Source organism: Crocodylus siamensis, chromosome 6 (assembly GCF_052110815.1).
Source record: "Crocodylus siamensis isolate JL-2025a chromosome 6, ASM5211081v1, whole genome shotgun sequence".
Taxonomy (NCBI): domain Eukaryota; kingdom Metazoa; phylum Chordata; order Crocodylia; family Crocodylidae; genus Crocodylus; species Crocodylus siamensis.
In genome coordinates this window covers 5,776,833-5,792,478 of record NC_143400.1, presented here as the reverse complement: position 1 = coordinate 5,792,478, position 15,646 = coordinate 5,776,833, and the positions used below count along the sequence as shown (strand labels likewise).

The 15,646-nt window shown below is 68.5% G+C and overlaps 2 protein-coding genes across 3 annotated transcripts; both read left to right on the top strand.

Annotated features, from left to right (window-relative positions):
* The first annotated feature begins 664 nt into the window (after positions 1-664).
* On the top strand, positions 665-4,017 carry PRKAG1 (protein kinase AMP-activated non-catalytic subunit gamma 1). 2 transcript variants are annotated; one of them, XM_090055889.1, is made up of 12 exons: positions 672-781; positions 941-989; positions 1,104-1,210; positions 1,375-1,456; positions 1,544-1,602; positions 1,735-1,780; positions 1,940-1,994; positions 2,078-2,204; positions 2,293-2,458; positions 2,604-2,641; positions 2,782-2,928; positions 3,120-4,017. In XM_090055889.1, the coding sequence occupies exons 1-12, from the start codon at positions 776-778 to the stop codon at positions 3,222-3,224; spliced, it is 987 nt and encodes a 328-aa protein (XP_089912015.1). In that variant the 5' UTR covers positions 672-775; the 3' UTR covers positions 3,225-4,017. The 2 variants fall into 2 exon arrangements, with proteins under 2 accessions (XP_089912014.1, XP_089912015.1); XM_090055888.1 differs by having other exon boundaries at positions 665-781; positions 1,375-1,602.
* Positions 4,018-6,004: 1,987 nt separating this feature from the next.
* On the top strand, positions 6,005-7,583 carry DDN (dendrin). The gene is given in 4 exon segments (XM_090053325.1): positions 6,005-6,325; positions 6,649-7,297; positions 7,299-7,310; positions 7,312-7,583. Coding segments are annotated over 4 exon segments (1,086 nt in total). The 5' UTR covers positions 6,005-6,116; the 3' UTR covers positions 7,528-7,583.
* Positions 7,584-15,646: the final 8,063 nt, after the last annotated feature.

Here is a 15,646-nt window from a genome sequence, read left to right as displayed (position 1 = left end):
CCTGTTACCTCTACTAACTGTGTTTGGTTTCCTATAACCACCAATGACTTGGGATTATTGGTCGTTTGAGACCCTCGTTATTATCCCTATTGTGATTAATTTCCAATAACTAGCAATGGCTCATAACTATTGATCACATGGGACCCTCATTATAATTATCACTATTAGTCGATTGGTTGCCTTTAACCACCGGTGACGTGACTTCTATTATTGATCAGTGGAGACCCTCGTTATTACCCCCATTGTGATCGACTCCCTATAACCAGCAATGGCTCGTAATTACTGAGCAGTTGGGGCCCTCATTGTTATTCTCATCGCTGTTCATTGATCGGTTTCCTACAGCCACCAACGCCTCGTGGCTGCTCTCGCTGATCACTTATTTGACGCCCTCGTTCTCAGCACTAGTCCCCGCGATCCAGTTCCTCCGACCAAGGGCTCGTGATTGTCACTGATCGTTTACTTGGCGCCGCCGCCGATATTGACGAGTCCTGCCCTCCAGCGAACCGGGGAGCGCAGCTCCGCGGCCCGCCCGGACGCCTGGGCTCCTTCCCCAGCTCGCTGAGAGGCGCCCGCTCGTTCCCGTCCAAGGGCACGTGCTTCCGGGATCAAAAGTCACCAGGGTCACGGTGCCACTTCCGGGCCCGGCGCGCTGCTTCCGCTCGCGTGACGGCTCCTGGCGGAAGTCCCGGGGCCGGGCGGAAGCGGCGCACCGGATCCGGCGGCGGGGAGTGGCGACGCTGCCCCCGGTGCTGCAGGGAGGCGGGCGGGGGCGGCCATGGAGGTGAAGTTCGGGCCCCCGCCCCCGCCCTTGTCCCGGGGGTCAGGGTCTCCCGGCGGGAGCGAGCGGGGCAGAGACCCCCGGGTTCCCGCGGCCCCTCCTGGCGGGGGCCTGGCCCCGACTTGGCGTCGGCGGGGCCGCGCTGACTCGTCTCGTCCGCAGGGCGCCGTTCCCGAGAGCGTCGCCGAGAAGGCCCCCCCCGCGCCGGAGGGTGAGGGCCGGGCTCCGAGCGGGGGGCGGGGCGGTCTGGATGTGGGCTGGGGGGCAGGGGGCAAGCAATGCGAGTCCCCGACGCCCCTCCCCCCCCTCCCCTCCCCTCCCCCAGACGCGGAGTCCAACAGCGGGGTCTACACCTGCTTCATGAAGTCCCATCGCTGCTACGACCTCATCCCCACCAGCTCCAAGCTGGTCGTCTTTGACACCTCCTTGCAGGTAGGTGATGGCCTCCGGGTGCTGGGCTGGGCCCTGGGGGCAGGAGCTAGACGTGCCTGCCCATTTCCTGGGCTGCAGATGCATGGGGCTGGGCACGGAGAAGGTTCCCTGGGGCTGCCGGGGCCCCCCCCAGCCCTGACATCCACCCGTGCATCCGGCTGCAGGTGAAGAAGGCCTTCTTCGCGTTGGTCACCAACGGCGTGAGGGCTGCCCCGCTCTGGGACAGCAAGAAGCAGAGCTTTGTGGGTGAGCCAGGGACACAGCCAGGGCATGGGGGGGAGGGAGGATCCCTGGGACGTGGGGCACAAGGCAGAGCTCCCTCTTCCCCTCCAGGGATGCTGACCATCACCGACTTCATCAACATCCTCCATCGCTACTACAAGTCGCCCATGGTAACGACGGGTGCTGGAGGGGGCTGGGGCTTCGCCCTCCTAGCTTGGGGGCTGCCTGGGGCCTGGTGCTCTGTGGCTGCTGTCTGGGAGCTGCCGCACCCCTGCCAGGACTAACTCACCCTGTGTTTCCAGGTGCAGATCTACGAGCTGGAGGAGCATAAGATAGAGACGTGGAGAGGTGAGAGGGGCCCGGGGTGCAGCAGGGAATGGCAGTGGTGTTGCCTGGGGAGGGGACAGGGCTCTCTGGGGGGTTCCTTTGGCAGCAGCAGCACCACCCACCAGTCTTGCACCTGGCACTGGCCTTACTTGGCTGAGTCTGTTTCCTCTCGCCTGGTAGAGGTCTACTTGCAAGACTCCTTCAAGCCTCTGGTGTGCATCTCCCCGAATGCCAGGTGAGCCCTGTAACACTGGGTGGGTAGGGAGGGAGGGGCCGGCAGGCAATGCCAGGTAGCCATGGGTCACGTCTCCCCCGCAGCCTCTTCGACGCAGTCTCCTCGCTGATCCACAACAAGATTCACCGGCTTCCTGTCATCGACCCCGACTCAGGCAACACGCTCTACATCCTCACGCACAAGCGCATCCTCAAGTTCCTCAAGCTCTTTGTGAGTCCTGGGGGTGGGGGTGGGGACGGGGATTCCCAGGGTGGGGGGCCAAGCTGGGCAGCTGTGCCTGACCCCCTGGCCCCTGCAGATCACAGAGGTGCCAAAGCCGGAGTTCATGTCTAAGACACTGGAGGAGCTGCGGATCGGCACATATAACAACATCGCGATGGTGCGCACCACCACGCCTGTCTACGTGGCCCTCGGCATCTTCGTGCAGAACCGCGTCTCTGCCCTGCCTGTGGTGGACGAATCAGGTGCAGTGAAGTTGGGAGCCAGAGCACCAGTCCTGTAACGGGGGTAGCACCTTGCCAGGGTTGGGGCCGGGGCCCAGTCGGGGGAGGGCTGGGTTCTGTCCATATTCAGTGTCTCACCAGCCTGCCCCTCCTCTCTGTGCCACAGGTCGAGTCGTGGACATCTACTCCAAGTTCGACGTCATTGTGAGTACCACGTGGCATGTGCACAGGTCAAGGGGGCGGGGGGGGGTCACATCTCCAGATGGGAGAATGCAGCCCCTGGGGGCTGGACGCAGAGTTGGGAGGCTGCTCCCCCGACACCGGTAACCCCAGCGCTCTCCTAGAACCTGGCGGCTGAGAAGACCTACAACAACTTGGACGTGACGGTGACGCGGGCACTGCAGCACCGCTCGCAGTACTTCGAGGGCGTCCTCAAGTGCTACAAGCACGAGACCTTGGAGACCATCATCAACCGCTTAGTGGAGGCTGAGGTAGGCAGCAAGGGCAGGCACCATCCCACAGCCCTGGGCGCACCCGCTGTTGGGCCTTCCCCCACTTCCTGTCCCGCACCTCAGAGGTACTGGCATGTCACTGGGTGTTGGGGTGGCCCCGGGTGCAGGGGGGCAGCAGTGCTTCTGGCCATCTGACCCATGTGCTGTGTCTGTCCGTGTGTGTGGCGCAGGTGCACCGGCTGGTGGTGGTGGATGAGCAGGACGTGGTGAAAGGCATCGTGTCCCTCTCAGACATCCTACAGGCGCTGATGCTCCCAGGGGGGCCACAGCCCTGAATGTGGGGACAGGGAGCCCTGCCCACCACCCCACTGTCTGTGAGGGCAGGCACCAGACTGCAACCAGGACCAAGCTCTTGGGGCCGTGCTCCCTATCCTGCCCCCGCGGCTGCCCATACACCCCCTCCTTCACCAGCATCATGCCTGCCCCCCCGCCTACACCTGGGCCAGCCGAGACAGGGCTGGGGGCTCTTTGTACCAGCAATAAACAGACACCCTCGAGTTGGGCCTTTTCCCTCCTGCATGCCCTTTGCCTCCTGGCACTCGGTCATGGTGCTGCCCTGTGCCCTGGGGGGGGGGGTTCCAGCTGCCAGGAGCCCTGGTCCCTGGCTCCCGGCCCCAGAGGAAGGCTGTCTCTGTGGGACCAGCGTAGAGACTAGAAAGGAGCTGTGTGAAGCTGCCTGGAGGCATGGCCACAGCCACTGCCCCTGCCGGTGCCCCCAGTCCTGCCCCAGGGCTTAGGGAAGCACCTGCCAGGGATGCTGTGCAGGCACGGCTGCACCCCTCCCTTTGGCCCCTCTGTGCTCCCTTGCAGAGCTGCTGGGGTCAAGGTGTGAAACTCTCGGCCCTGTTTACAGCAGCCTACAGCAGCAGCATATTCCCCTTGCCCCCATCGAGGCTGCAGGTTTATTTTTACCGAGCACCGTTTTTTCTATCCGGGTCTCCGTCCAGCGCCGGCATCACCTTGGCTGGCACCCACGTGTGTGTGTGTGTGTGTGTGTGTATGCACGTGTCATATTCCTGGGGCCGTCCGGTGGCTCCGTAACTCAGACCAATAAAGACCTGACGCGCAGCATGTGTCCAGTGCCTCACTACCGCAAACCTGCTCAGGACCCATCGGGGGAGCCAGAGCAGCATGCGGGTGGGGGGTCCGAGAGGGGCAGCTCACAGCCCCTTGCTTCCCCTGGGCTCCGTAGTGGATGGATGCTGTGGCCTCCCCCGCTGCAGCCGTGGAGGCCAACCTGGTGCTGGCACCTCGGCCCCTTGCTCATCCCCGGAGCTCGGGGGGCACAGAGGCAGCTCTGCTCTTCCTGCCAGCTGTGCTCTTGCCCCAGACACTGTGCCCCCGCCTCACAGCCTGACTGGTACAACCCCCACCTGGGAGGAGACCCTGGTCTGTCTTGGTGCCAGAGGGGCTGGTCCTTGGGCAGGGGCGCCTGGGAATCCGCTGAGCCCGCAGCGCCGGGCGGGCCCTAAATCCCTGTTTGTTCCACCCGTGGGTTTTGTCAAAGGCTGGGAAGAGCCGGGGGGGATGCAGCCCCCACCCCGGCGCCAGCAGCCCTGGGAGCTGGGCTGAGGCCAGGCAAGGGCCCCTCTGCCTGACAGTGGCAGGCACCAGCCCGAGCCGCGATGCCTGGGTTCCAGCTTCAGCTTGGGGCAGCTCGGGCGCCGGCCAGCCCCGCGCCTGGGTTCCCTCCCCGGCACGCGGTGTGGTCCTTGAGGTAGGCATGGGGCCCAGGACACTTGGGTCCTGCTGCCCTCCATCGGGGGGGCCCCCACTGCCACCCCTCATCTCTGCCCTCCCCCCAGGCCTCTGTGACAGCGGAGAGGGGAGTTGCCGGCCTGCCCCAGCAGCCCCCTGGCCTGCGGGAGCGCATGGGGCAGCTGTGCCCAGCTCTCGGACACGGGCCCATTCTCAGAGCCCCCACCGCGGCCTCCCAGGCCCGGCGCCGTACGGTGCTGAGCTGACACATTCCTGCCCGGGTGGGAGGCTCTGGACCGCCCGGGCTCCCAGCCCCAGCCCCAGCAGTGCCTGGAGGGACGCGGCCGGGGCAGGTAGGGCTGGGCTCATCTCCTCCGGGGTTTTGAACGGGAGGGGATGGGGTAGGGGGCCCCTGAGACCTGTTCAACCCCAAAGGGAGGATTGGGCCCAGATCCTGCCCTCCTCTGAGAACAAGGCCTTGAGACCAGCCGGGACCCCTGGGTCCCCCGGTGCCCTGGGTGGGGAGACCAGGCCCGTTGCCAGGGAGGGGGTCAAGGGGACTAGGGGCCTGCCCTGCCCCCCCTGCCAGGACAGCAGTGCTGGGGGGATGGGTCTCCCCTCCCCCTCCCCGTGCTTGATCCCCCCTTGCGGTTGCCATGCCGGCGTCGGTGTTGCTAGGCGCCACGCGGAGCCCGCGTGGGCTGCATCACGCTGGTGCCAAACCTTGTAATTTCGTGGCATTGTCGCATCTCTGGGGGGAGGCGGGGGGGCAGGCCCCAACCTCCCCCTTGGCTGCAGTTGTCCCTTTGGACCAGCTGCCCAGCCCCTCCCCCAGCAGGGACTAAAGCCAGGAGTCCTGGGCCCGCTCCGCCAAGTTCCTCCGTGCCACCCCGGCTGGGGCGGGCGTCCTGCCCGCACGGCTGGGCCCAGCCTGCCTGGGCCTGGGGGCGCCTGGGCCAGCTTGGGCGTCAGGTCTGGGGGGTCAGGTACAGCCCTAGAGAGAGAGAAACCTGCCCCCTGGGCCCTGCCAGCTGGGCCGATCCAGCCTGCGGAGTGGGGCTGAGCTGGGGCCAGAGCCCCGCGGTGCCCGTGGGCACTGCATGGAGCCTGGACATGCGTGTGCATGCACCTGCTGCGCACACGCATCTCCGCCTGCCCCTGCACACTGCCTGCGTGTGTCCCAGCCTCCTCTGCTCTGCACCGCGTGCGTGCATGTGTGTATGTGTGCGAGCACCTGCGAGCGTGCGTGACTCCCCCTCCCCGCGGCTGTGCGGAGGGAGCGCTGTGCACGGTGCCAGGCGTCTCCGCGCTCTCCCGCTCGCTTCTGGCTCCCAGCGGGTCTGGCTGCCCCCGCCTGTGCACGGAGCTGCTCGTGGCGCCGGCTCCTCCGGGACCCTGTGCCCAGCCTGGCCTGCAGACGCCGCTGGCCCCTTCCCCGCCGGCCCTGGGCCGGGGGCGCGGAGGGCACCATGCTGGGCGGCCCCATGCCAGGGGAAGCTGGCTCGCGGGCCGCAGCGGGCGCTGGGCACCTGCAGATCTGTGAGAGGACCAACCTGCTGGTGGTGGAGATCAACACGGTGTCTTGTTGCAGCCACGGCGCCGGGATGGATGCGGGTGGGCAGCTGGCGCGGGGCTGCGGCACCCCCTGGACCTACCGCAGCGTCTCCGAGGAGTATGCGTGAGTGGTGGGGGGGCCCTCCTCCAGGCTGCCAGGTGCTCCAGCCCCACCCGGGAGAGCAGGGGTGGCGGGGCGAGAGTGCGGGGCATTGGCAGGGCTGGGGCAACGGGGGGAGGGAGAAGAGGGGCCAGTGGGGTTGGGGGTGGCAGGGGGAGAGTGAGGCAACAACAGAGCTTGGGGCGGAGTGGGGGGGGGGGGGCTCTCACCAGCCTCGGGCACCTCCAGACCGGGTTCACGCGTGGGGTGGCAGGAGCGCTCCCTCCCCTCCCCTCCCCTCCCGCGTCCCACGCGCGCGGCTTCTCACCCCCGCCTCTGCCCCGCAGGTACCTGGAGAAGCGGTTCTTCGCGGAGCTGCCCGCAGCCCGGCCCCCGCCCGCCGCCGGCCCCCGCCCGCTGCGGGACTCCACCAACCGGCCCGCGCCCGCGCCCGCGCCCGCGCCCGCCCGCGCCCCGGCCCCGGCCCCGGCCCCGCGCCGCCCCGCGCCGGGCGCGGACGGGCCGCCCAGCTACGAGGCGCACCTGCAGCGGCGGCTGCGGGCCGGGCCGGGGCCCCGCAAGGAGAACCAGCCGCGGCCCCCGCCCTACGTGGCGCCCCCCGCCTACGACGGCCCGCACCGCACGCTGCCCGCCCGCCGGCCCCGCAGCCACACGCTGCCCCGCGCGTGGGGCCCGGCCGCGGCCCCGGCCCCCAGCCACACGCTGCCCCGGCGGAGCGCGGCCGCCCCGCCGCCGCCCCGCGCCCCGCGCCCCGCGCCCCGCGCCCGCGCCCGGCGGCGTCTTCGTGATCGACGCCACGCGCGTGGTGATCCGCGCGCGCTACCTGCCCTCCCCGCGCCGCCGCCGCGTGCGCTGCGTGGGCCCCCCCCGCGCCCGCCGCCGCGCCCCGCAACCCCCCCGCGCCCGGCCTCGCGGGCGAGCGCGCGGCGCGGATCCTGGGGCTGCCGCTGGCCGAGCTGGAGCCCACGCGCGACGCCGGCCGGCGCGCGGCGCTGCAGAGCCAGGCGCTGCGGGACGCGGTGCGGCGCATCCGGCGGCACACGGCGCCCGACTCCGACACGGACACGGACACGGACACGGACCCGGCGCGGCCGCGCGGGGCCCTGAGCTACAGCAGCAGCAGCCTGGACAGCGCCGGCTCCGGCAGCGGCCCCACGCGCGGCGCGCGGGCCCGGGGGGCGCCCACGCGGGGCGGGCAGGGCTGACGGCGCGGGGCCGCGCGGGGCTCGGGCTGTACGGCGGGAATAAACGCGCGGGCGCTGCCCCCCACGCGTGTCCGCCTCTTCTCTCCCGGGCGGGGCGGGGCTCGGGCCCCCGCGAGGGTGCGGTTCCCCGCGCGGCCGCTGGGGGGCGCCCCGCGCCAGGACTGCGCCGCCCCCGGCCTCAGTTTCCCCACAGCTGCCGGGGGCGCGGGGCCGCGCGGGGGCTCTAGCCACTAGGCCCCGCGCCCGCCGCCCGGCTCCGCAATGACTGGGCGGCTCCCGGCCGCGGCTCTGACGTCACGGCGGGGGGGACCCGCCTGAGTCACCGGCCGGGGCGGACGGGCCCTTACTCACCGGGGGGGTCGCGCTTTATTTAACGCCCCCCCGCGCCCTGCTCCCGTAGCCCTGTTATTATCCTGGGGCACCCACGGGGCAGGCGCCACCCCCGCCACACTGCCCAGCAATGGGGAGGACCCAGGTGTCCCAGCACCCAGCGCCCCCCAGCACCCACTCCCCAGAGCTGGGAGAGCCCGGGTGTCCGAACTCCCAGCAGCCCCCCCCCCACTGTCCGGAGTGGGAAACCCCCCCCCCACCCAAAGGTGGGGAAGAACCAGGTGCTCGCTCCATCTGCCCCCCCCACTCCCCACGTGCCCCCCCCACTCCCCCTTTGGGCCGCCCTGGCTTGGGGGTGGGGGGTCATGACCTGGGAGCCCTCCCTGCTGCTTTCTCTCGCCCCCCCGGCAGCTCCCTGCCCCCCCAGCCCTGCCTGGAGGTGCCCTGGTTCCGGGCAGGGGGCTGAGTCACGCCGGTAAATATAGCCGGTGCCACTCACACTTTCCTTCTCCGCGTGGCTCCACCCGGCCGCCCGGGCAGGGCAGGGTGCCGGCTGCACCCCCGTGCTGGCCCTCTGTGCCCCCCGGCACACTTCCTTCCCCTCGTTCCTCTTTAATGGCACCCGATGGGCTAATCCTCCCCGTCCCTACCCCACCAGCGCCCTGTGCGCTCTGCCCGCGTGCACGAGGCACCTGTGCGCCCCGCCCGGGCTGCACACCTGATCACAGGCACGTGCCCCCCCGCCGTGGCAGCCCCTGGGCTGTGACCCTCCCTTCTCGCCTAGACCCGATGCTTTGCCCCCCTTGGGGGCTGCCGGGGAGGGTGCCGCCCCCCCCGCTTTCATGCCTGGCACCCAGCACAGCCGGGGGGGCTGCACGGCCAGCCCCTAACAGGCCTGTGGCCCTTGATCCTGGGACCAAGTGTCCAGCAGGCGCACTGCAGGGCGTGGGGCCTGGAGCTGGTGAGACCCCTCCCCTACCAGGACCAGGACCCCCACACGAGTCTCTAGAGGGGTTGAGAGTCCCTCTCTGGTGCCTCACTGGCGCTGGGGGCAGGGGTCACCTCTGTGCTGGGGGCAGGGGCTGCACCGTGGTCTCTCAGTCTGTGCTGAGACCCCCGCCAAACTCATCCCACTGGGAGACAGCTGCAGCAGGGCTGGCGAGCCCGGGGTCAGGGCCTGGCTGGGTGCAAGGGGCCTGCTCGAGCTCCCCCGGCCCGGGTGGGCCATGGGGGCAACAGACTGCGGGGGCCGGCCCTTTCCATGGGCCACGGCCGCCCGAGCCCCTCCCAGCTCCCTGCTGAGAAAATGACCTACTAATTCGGGCTCTGGCTGGCGCCACAGCCTGGCCGCCCCCTCCCGCCCACCCCCCAAACCCCGGCAGGCGCTGACTAACCGGCTGGCCTCCCTCTGCCATCCAATGGCTCAGCTGCAGATGGGGTCCCAGCATCCCCCACCCGACTCTGGGTCTCTGGGTGGGAGCTGGCGCAGGCCTCTGTCCCCTGGTCCCCCCTGGATGGGCACAGCGGGGGCTCGCGCTGCATCCTCCAGCATCCGACAGTGAGCGATGGGGTCCAGACTAGTGCCTGCACACACGTGTTGCATACATGTGAGAGCTGGGACCTGCCTATGCACACATGTGACCATGTGTGGTGCTGAGGGCAGGGCACTGCAGCTATGCAAAGGGGACATGGGTGTACATGGGAGCTCCCTCCTCACCCCTGTGTGTGCACACGTGTTTGCTGCGCATCATCAGGAGGGAATAAGGGTCGTGCCTGTCTCTGCTGTGCCAGTCCCAGTGCTATATGTTATGGGGAAGGGGGTGCAGCACCCTGCGTGCACACGTTCTGTCCCTTGACATGTTGAGGGGTGTTTATAGCATGTGTGACATGGGAGGGGAGCATGGGGTGCATGCCAGGCACCACGTGGCGGTGCGTGCCCTGCTGTGTGCCTGCGTGCGATACTCTGGGGCCACGGGCTGTGCACCACACCAGGTGCGAGAGAGGCGCCGTGCTCCCCCCGGCTGAGCTGGGCTGCAGGGTCCCTGTGCCCTTTTTCCCCAGGGTGGGGGCGGGGTGACCGCAGGTGGGCCGGGCCGCGGCCGGGACCCCGGCCACGCAGCCTCTGACTGTGCCGGGTGACACCGGAGCCGCGCGCTCCTGCTGGCAGACCTGCAATTAGCACAGATCCCGGCCTGACCGCAAGCCCCAAATTACTGCCGGGGCCTCTCGGCTGGGATGCCCGGGGCAGCGCAACGTCACCGGGAGGCCTTCGCACCGCGCCGTCTGCAGCCGTTCCCTGCCCTCCGCATCCCCCACTCCAGCCAGGGAAACTCCCCTGGCCCCAAGGCAGGGGCAGCCGGATCCCCCGGGGAGACACCTGCTGCTGGGGCCCAGCTCCCGTGCCTGCTGGCGCTGCCCCGCTCCCTGCTTACCTGGGTGGGCACATGCCAGCCTAATGGCCCTGGCCTGGTGCTGCCTGCGGGATGGACTGGGCACTGTGAATGACCCATGGGTAGGGGGTAGGGGGCAGTGAGTTTGCTCAGGCCTCTGCCTGCACCCATAGCCGTGGGTGCAGGCACTGCACGGTCCCCAGAGAGGGGCACACAGGTGGGGGGGCTCTACCTGCAGCTAGTATTAGTGTGCATGGGGGTGCACCTAGGACGATGGACGTCCTGGCATGTTCGTGGCGTGTGCGCTGGTGAGCTGGGGTCAGGGTCAAAGCATGTCTGTGCCCACGCGTGCACATACGGGAGTGGTGAGGCCTGCGTGTACGTACGTGACAGCATGTGGCATGGGCACCCCTTCCACTGTGACTCCAGCTGTGCATGTGCATGCATGTGCTGCATGGAGCGTGAGGCAGGTGTGTGCTGGCACATGCCTGCACGCCAGTGAGGATGGGGCTTTGGCTGCTCTGTGTGCAGCGGTGCAGGGGGCCTGGCGTGCATGGTAGCTGTCCACCAGGCTCCAGCGAAGCCCTCCTGCGGGGTTCAGAGCAGGTCCCGGCCTCCAGCCCCAGGATCTCCCTCCTGCCTGGGGGGCCGTGACCACCTGCCCCACCCCTGTGCCCTGTCTCTGCAGCATCCAAGCCGCGGCGGGAACACGTGAGTCACCAGCCTCCAGCCACGGGGCCTGGGCTTACCCCAGTCGTCTGGGTGTTTGCACAGCTGGACCGGTCCCTGCCCAGTGCCACGGGCACGGCGCCCCAGTGACACAGTTGAATGGGGCCACGCCAGGGACACGAGAGGCCACAGGGGCATGGGGGGGGCACCCTGGGCACACATCTGCCTCCCTGCTGCTCCCCGCCCCATGGGTCAGGCCTGGGAGCTCCTGGGGGGCACGAGAACACGGCTTGGTGCTGGCTGCTGAGCTCAGGGGGCTCTCGGCTCTGACCACCCCCCGGTACCTCTGTGCAGCCTGCCTTTGATGGGGCATCCCCGTCTCCATCTGCCCCTCCTGGCCAGCCACGAAGGGCACCTCAGCCCAACTTCCCTGCCCTGGGCTGCTGGCGCCGTGAGCTCCCACAGCAGCAGTGCCCCCATGGGACACACTTCTCCCACGCAGAGGGGAGCGGACGGGGCACGTGCAGCACCACTGCCCCCGCGGACATGCGGCGCTGCGCTTGGCCCCAGGCCGGGGGGTAGGATCTCCAGGGCGTCCCCCACACGGGGGTACCCAGGGCAGCAACAAGATGTCATGGTGCGGCTGGTGGGGAACGTCCCCCAGGCCCCGGCGGGGAAGGGGCTGCCGAGCAGGGCCCAGGAGCTGCAGGCCGCCCCAGCCGATCCCATGTGGTCCTTGGGCACGGAGGAGACGAGCCAGGCCGGGCCTGGGGATGGGACAGCAGGGCTGCCCGTCGCGCCCGTGTCCATCCCCGGCCGGGCCCTGGGGCCGAGTGCCGCCACCCCCAGGTGGGCACACGGCTGTGTGGGAAGTTGCCCGCTCTCCCAGCATGCTTTGCGGGGCGAGCGGAGCGGGGCCAGTGCTGAGGCGGGGGGGGGGGGGGGGTCGGCCGGCTTTGCGGCGTGAATGCTTCATTGTTAAGCGGTGCTGGAGTCACAGATAATTACCTCAATTAGTTACAATGGAAGAGTAATAAATACAGGCTTAGCGGCTCCCACCCCACTGGGGCTTCTCAGATTAATCCCGCCCGGGCGACCAGCCCTGAAAGGCGTGATGGACAATTCATTAAACTCCCCAAATGCCACACAACCTCCCCGTGAAGGTTTGTGTTAGACCCCTGGGGCCCGCGCCTTTGTTCCTAATTGTTTGTCTCAGGCATCGGTCACCTAACAGCGAGTAGGTGATGGGCGGCCTTCCCACCAGAGGCCGGCGTGCCCGGGGATTATAGGCGCTCCCGGCCGCCGTTGCTGGGGCGCGCTGGCCCGGGCGGGCAGGAATGCGCCTGGGGCGGGGGGAAGTGGGGAGGCGGGCCGACAAGGTGGGGCAGGGGCCGGACACAAACAGGGAGGCGCAAGGAGTTAATTAGAAGCCAGGCCGGGGGCTCGCGGGGCCACAATGGCAGGGCCGCGAGCGGCGACGGCTAAATCACTTCCGAGGATCAGTGTGAAACGGGCCGAGCTCAAGCTGACGCGGAGTCGCTGGCGCGGGGGGGCTCCCCCGTTCCCACAGCTGCCCCGGCCCCCCTCCTCCCGCGCGGTGCGGCGTGGGCGCCAGGCGCCGTGGCTGGGCTCCTGGCGAGCCCTGGGCAGGCCCCGATCCTGGGCGGGTTGGACTGGCGACGTCCATGGAGGGGCTGGTGCAACATGGCGGGCAGGCCCGGGCATGTGGGGGATGCGGCAGCCGGTGCGTAGTGCCAGTGATAAAGTCTGGGCATGTGTAGGCCCCGGGTTAGGGTGCAACATGGCGTCACACGTGTGCAGGTCCGGCGATGACTCACAACACGGGATGGCGCGTGGGGTACGGGACTGGGTGTGTGACATGGTGTCATATGTGTGCAATGCTGGTGCTGGTGTGTTGCATGGCACGGCATGTGTGGTACTCGGCTGGGGTATGTGGCGTGGTATCACACGTGTGCAGTAATGGTGATGGCATGTGCCATGGCACTGGGCAGATGTGGGTCCCATGTCGGTCATGTGAATGTGACATCACACATGTGCAGTCCCGGTGATGGCACGTGCCATGGCACAGGGCATGCATGCTACCTGGCTGGGGCATGTGACGGTATCATATGTGCTCAGTGCTGGGGATGGCGTGTTGCATGGCATAGGGCGTGCGTGGTACCTGCCAGGGATGTGACGTGGTGTCCAGTGCAGGGCCTGGTCTAGGCTGCAGGGGCCTAGCCTGGGACCCTTGTGCCAGCCCCTGGCAGGGCTGGCATGTCCCTGGGGGCTCAGCAGGCTATGACAAGTCCCCCGGCCGGCACTGTATGCCCGACAGCAGACTGCGAGGTGCTGGAGGCTCCCTGGCCCAGGGGTTTTGCATGCAGCTCTGTGTCGTGCGGGGAGTTTGCAAGAGGAGGGGCATTCCTGGCCCCTGAGGACACGGCGCTACCTGCCCTGGCAGGCCTGGAGCCCCAGCCGAGCCGCCCCAAGGGCCACGCTGGCACTGGGCCCGTGCAGAGGTGTCCTGGGGCGGGGGGCCGGGAGCCTGACCGCGCGCTTCCAGAAATACTGCGTGGAGCTGCTCATGGAAAAGCTGACGCTTGGGGAGGAGGGAGAAAAGGTCCCTCTGCTCCCGCCAAGGTGACAACACTCCCGGGGCGGGAAGCGGGCCGGGGAAAACACAGCTGGAAAGAAACACAGCCCGAAATAGCCCTCGCGGGCTGTGTCTGCCTCGAGCGAGCGCCCTGCTAAATTCTGCACACGCGGGGCATGAAAATAGCCATGTCTCCCTGCGGCAGCGAGTTAAGAATATAGATAATGACATTCTTATAAGTCACCTCTGTTACTCAGCTTTTCCTGAGGGCCTGCCGAGCAGAGACATGCCTCCAGCTGACGCGTGCCCCCGGCACGCACACGCGCACATGCCCCCGGGCCCATGTGGACGCGGGGTGCCAGCTCCCCGGGATTGCTTCAATCCATGGGATGGCTTTCAGTACAGCTCCCTGTTCCCCCTGTCTCCCCCCAGCAGCGCCGGGAAGGCCGGCCCCGGCCCCAGCCCGCCCCGCGGAGCCGTCACATCTGGGAAGCTGTACAACATCTGGAGGCCTTGCCGCAGACATGCGCGCGGTGCCGGGCAGGGTGTCTGCCCTGGGGCGGGGGCGGAGATGTCCTAGATGCTGTCCCCTTCTTCACGGCCCGACAGGGGGGTCTGTGTGTGGGGACCCTCTGCCCCCCCCGGGGGGGCACTGGGTCTGTCTCAGTGCAGGACAGAGCCAGCGCTGGGGAGGGGGGAGGTTGTCGGCTCCTGGCCAGGGGACAGTGATGGACGATGGCTCGTTCTCTGTCTGTCGTCTTCGGCCCCCTGCGGCCGCTGGCGATGCCCCGGCCCTGGCGGCACCATCCCGCCAGCCCCAGCACATTCCAACGGCCCAGTCCCCATAGCATCAGGGCGCCGAGATGCCATGGTGATGGGCGCCTTGGAAATGCGGACGCAAGCACGAGGGAGGCAGCCGGGGGACAGACAGATGGACAGATGGATGGGGCCAGGGGGGAGCAAGAGCAGAGGATGCCCCAGGCTGTTCTGCTTCCAAGCCCCCGTGTGCTCACCCGCCACCATGCCCCCCAGAGCTGGCTGCGAGTCATGGGTAGGGGTGGATGTGGGGAGCTCTCTGGGGGGATCAGCCCCCCATCCCAGCAGAGGTGCATGTCTGAGCCCTGCCTGGCACCAACACAGCCCATCCGGGAGGGCAGCGGGGAGAGGCACACGCGTCGCACACGCCAGTCGGACGTGGGGCTTGGGGTGGGTCAAGCCCTGTGCCCAGGACCCAGCCCCAGGCAGGCCTCTGCCCCTCTCCCTCAGCCTGACATTTGGTGCATGGGCTTCGCTCCTGCCCCCCAGCAGGATCAGGCTCGAGGGCGAACGGGTGGCCACGTGCTCTCCAGATGCTGGGGCTGTGGCCCCACTGCTCCCCACCTGCCCTGGGGGGAGGCCGTGGGGAGCCAGGGCCAAAGGATTAGCAGGGTCTGGGCTCCTGCGCTGGGTGGGTAATTGGAAACAGGAGCCAGGGCAGCGGCTGAGGGGAGGAAAGGCCCCTGCAGTATCCTGGGGGTTAAATACAGACCCCCCACCCCACCCTGACCTGTACCCAGGCCCCCCCGGGCAGCTGGGCCTGGCTGCTGTGGGGGGGCCTTTAGCCATACCATGAACATCCCTGGGGGAGGAAGTCGTGGGTGGAGAGAGACCCCGTGAGCTTTCAGCACCGCCAGCGGGGACTGGACCATGGCCCGGGCGCCCTGGGGCTCACGGCTGCTTTCCCTGGGCCCAGAGCCCCAGGCCAGGTCCGAGGCAGGGGAACGGGGCAAGGATCGCCCACAGCGTGGGAGGCAGCTGGCACCATAGGGGAGGGAGGATTGTTCCTGGCATTGGCCACGGTGCCATCCGGCTGCCCGCGGGACCCAGGAGTCGGGAGCTCGGCTCTGTAGAGGCCTCAAGGGTCAGGGTTTGTTTGGCTTCTGCTCCCATCTCCGATACCCTGTGCATGGGGGTGGCAGGGAGGCTGGGGAGGGGGACATGGGGGCACCGCTGTTCCTGGAGCCCGGGCAGCTCCAGGCTGCGGGTCCCTGGGCTGGGGGCTGCTCCCACCCCAGCACTGCTGTCGCCTCTGCAAAGCACCATCCCACCCCCCACCCCCATCCCGCCCCAGTGATGCTCCACTCCTCGCTCTTGA

Bases quoted from the DNA above. Each gene is read 5' to 3' on its own strand.
- PRKAG1 (XM_090055888.1), top strand. The intron at 1,603-1,734 runs GTAACGACGGGT...CTGTGTTTCCAG, and splicing joins GCTACTACAAGTCGCCCATG to GTGCAGATCTACGAGCTGGA. The intron at 1,995-2,077 runs GTGAGCCCTGTA...TCTCCCCCGCAG, and splicing joins TGCATCTCCCCGAATGCCAG to CCTCTTCGACGCAGTCTCCT.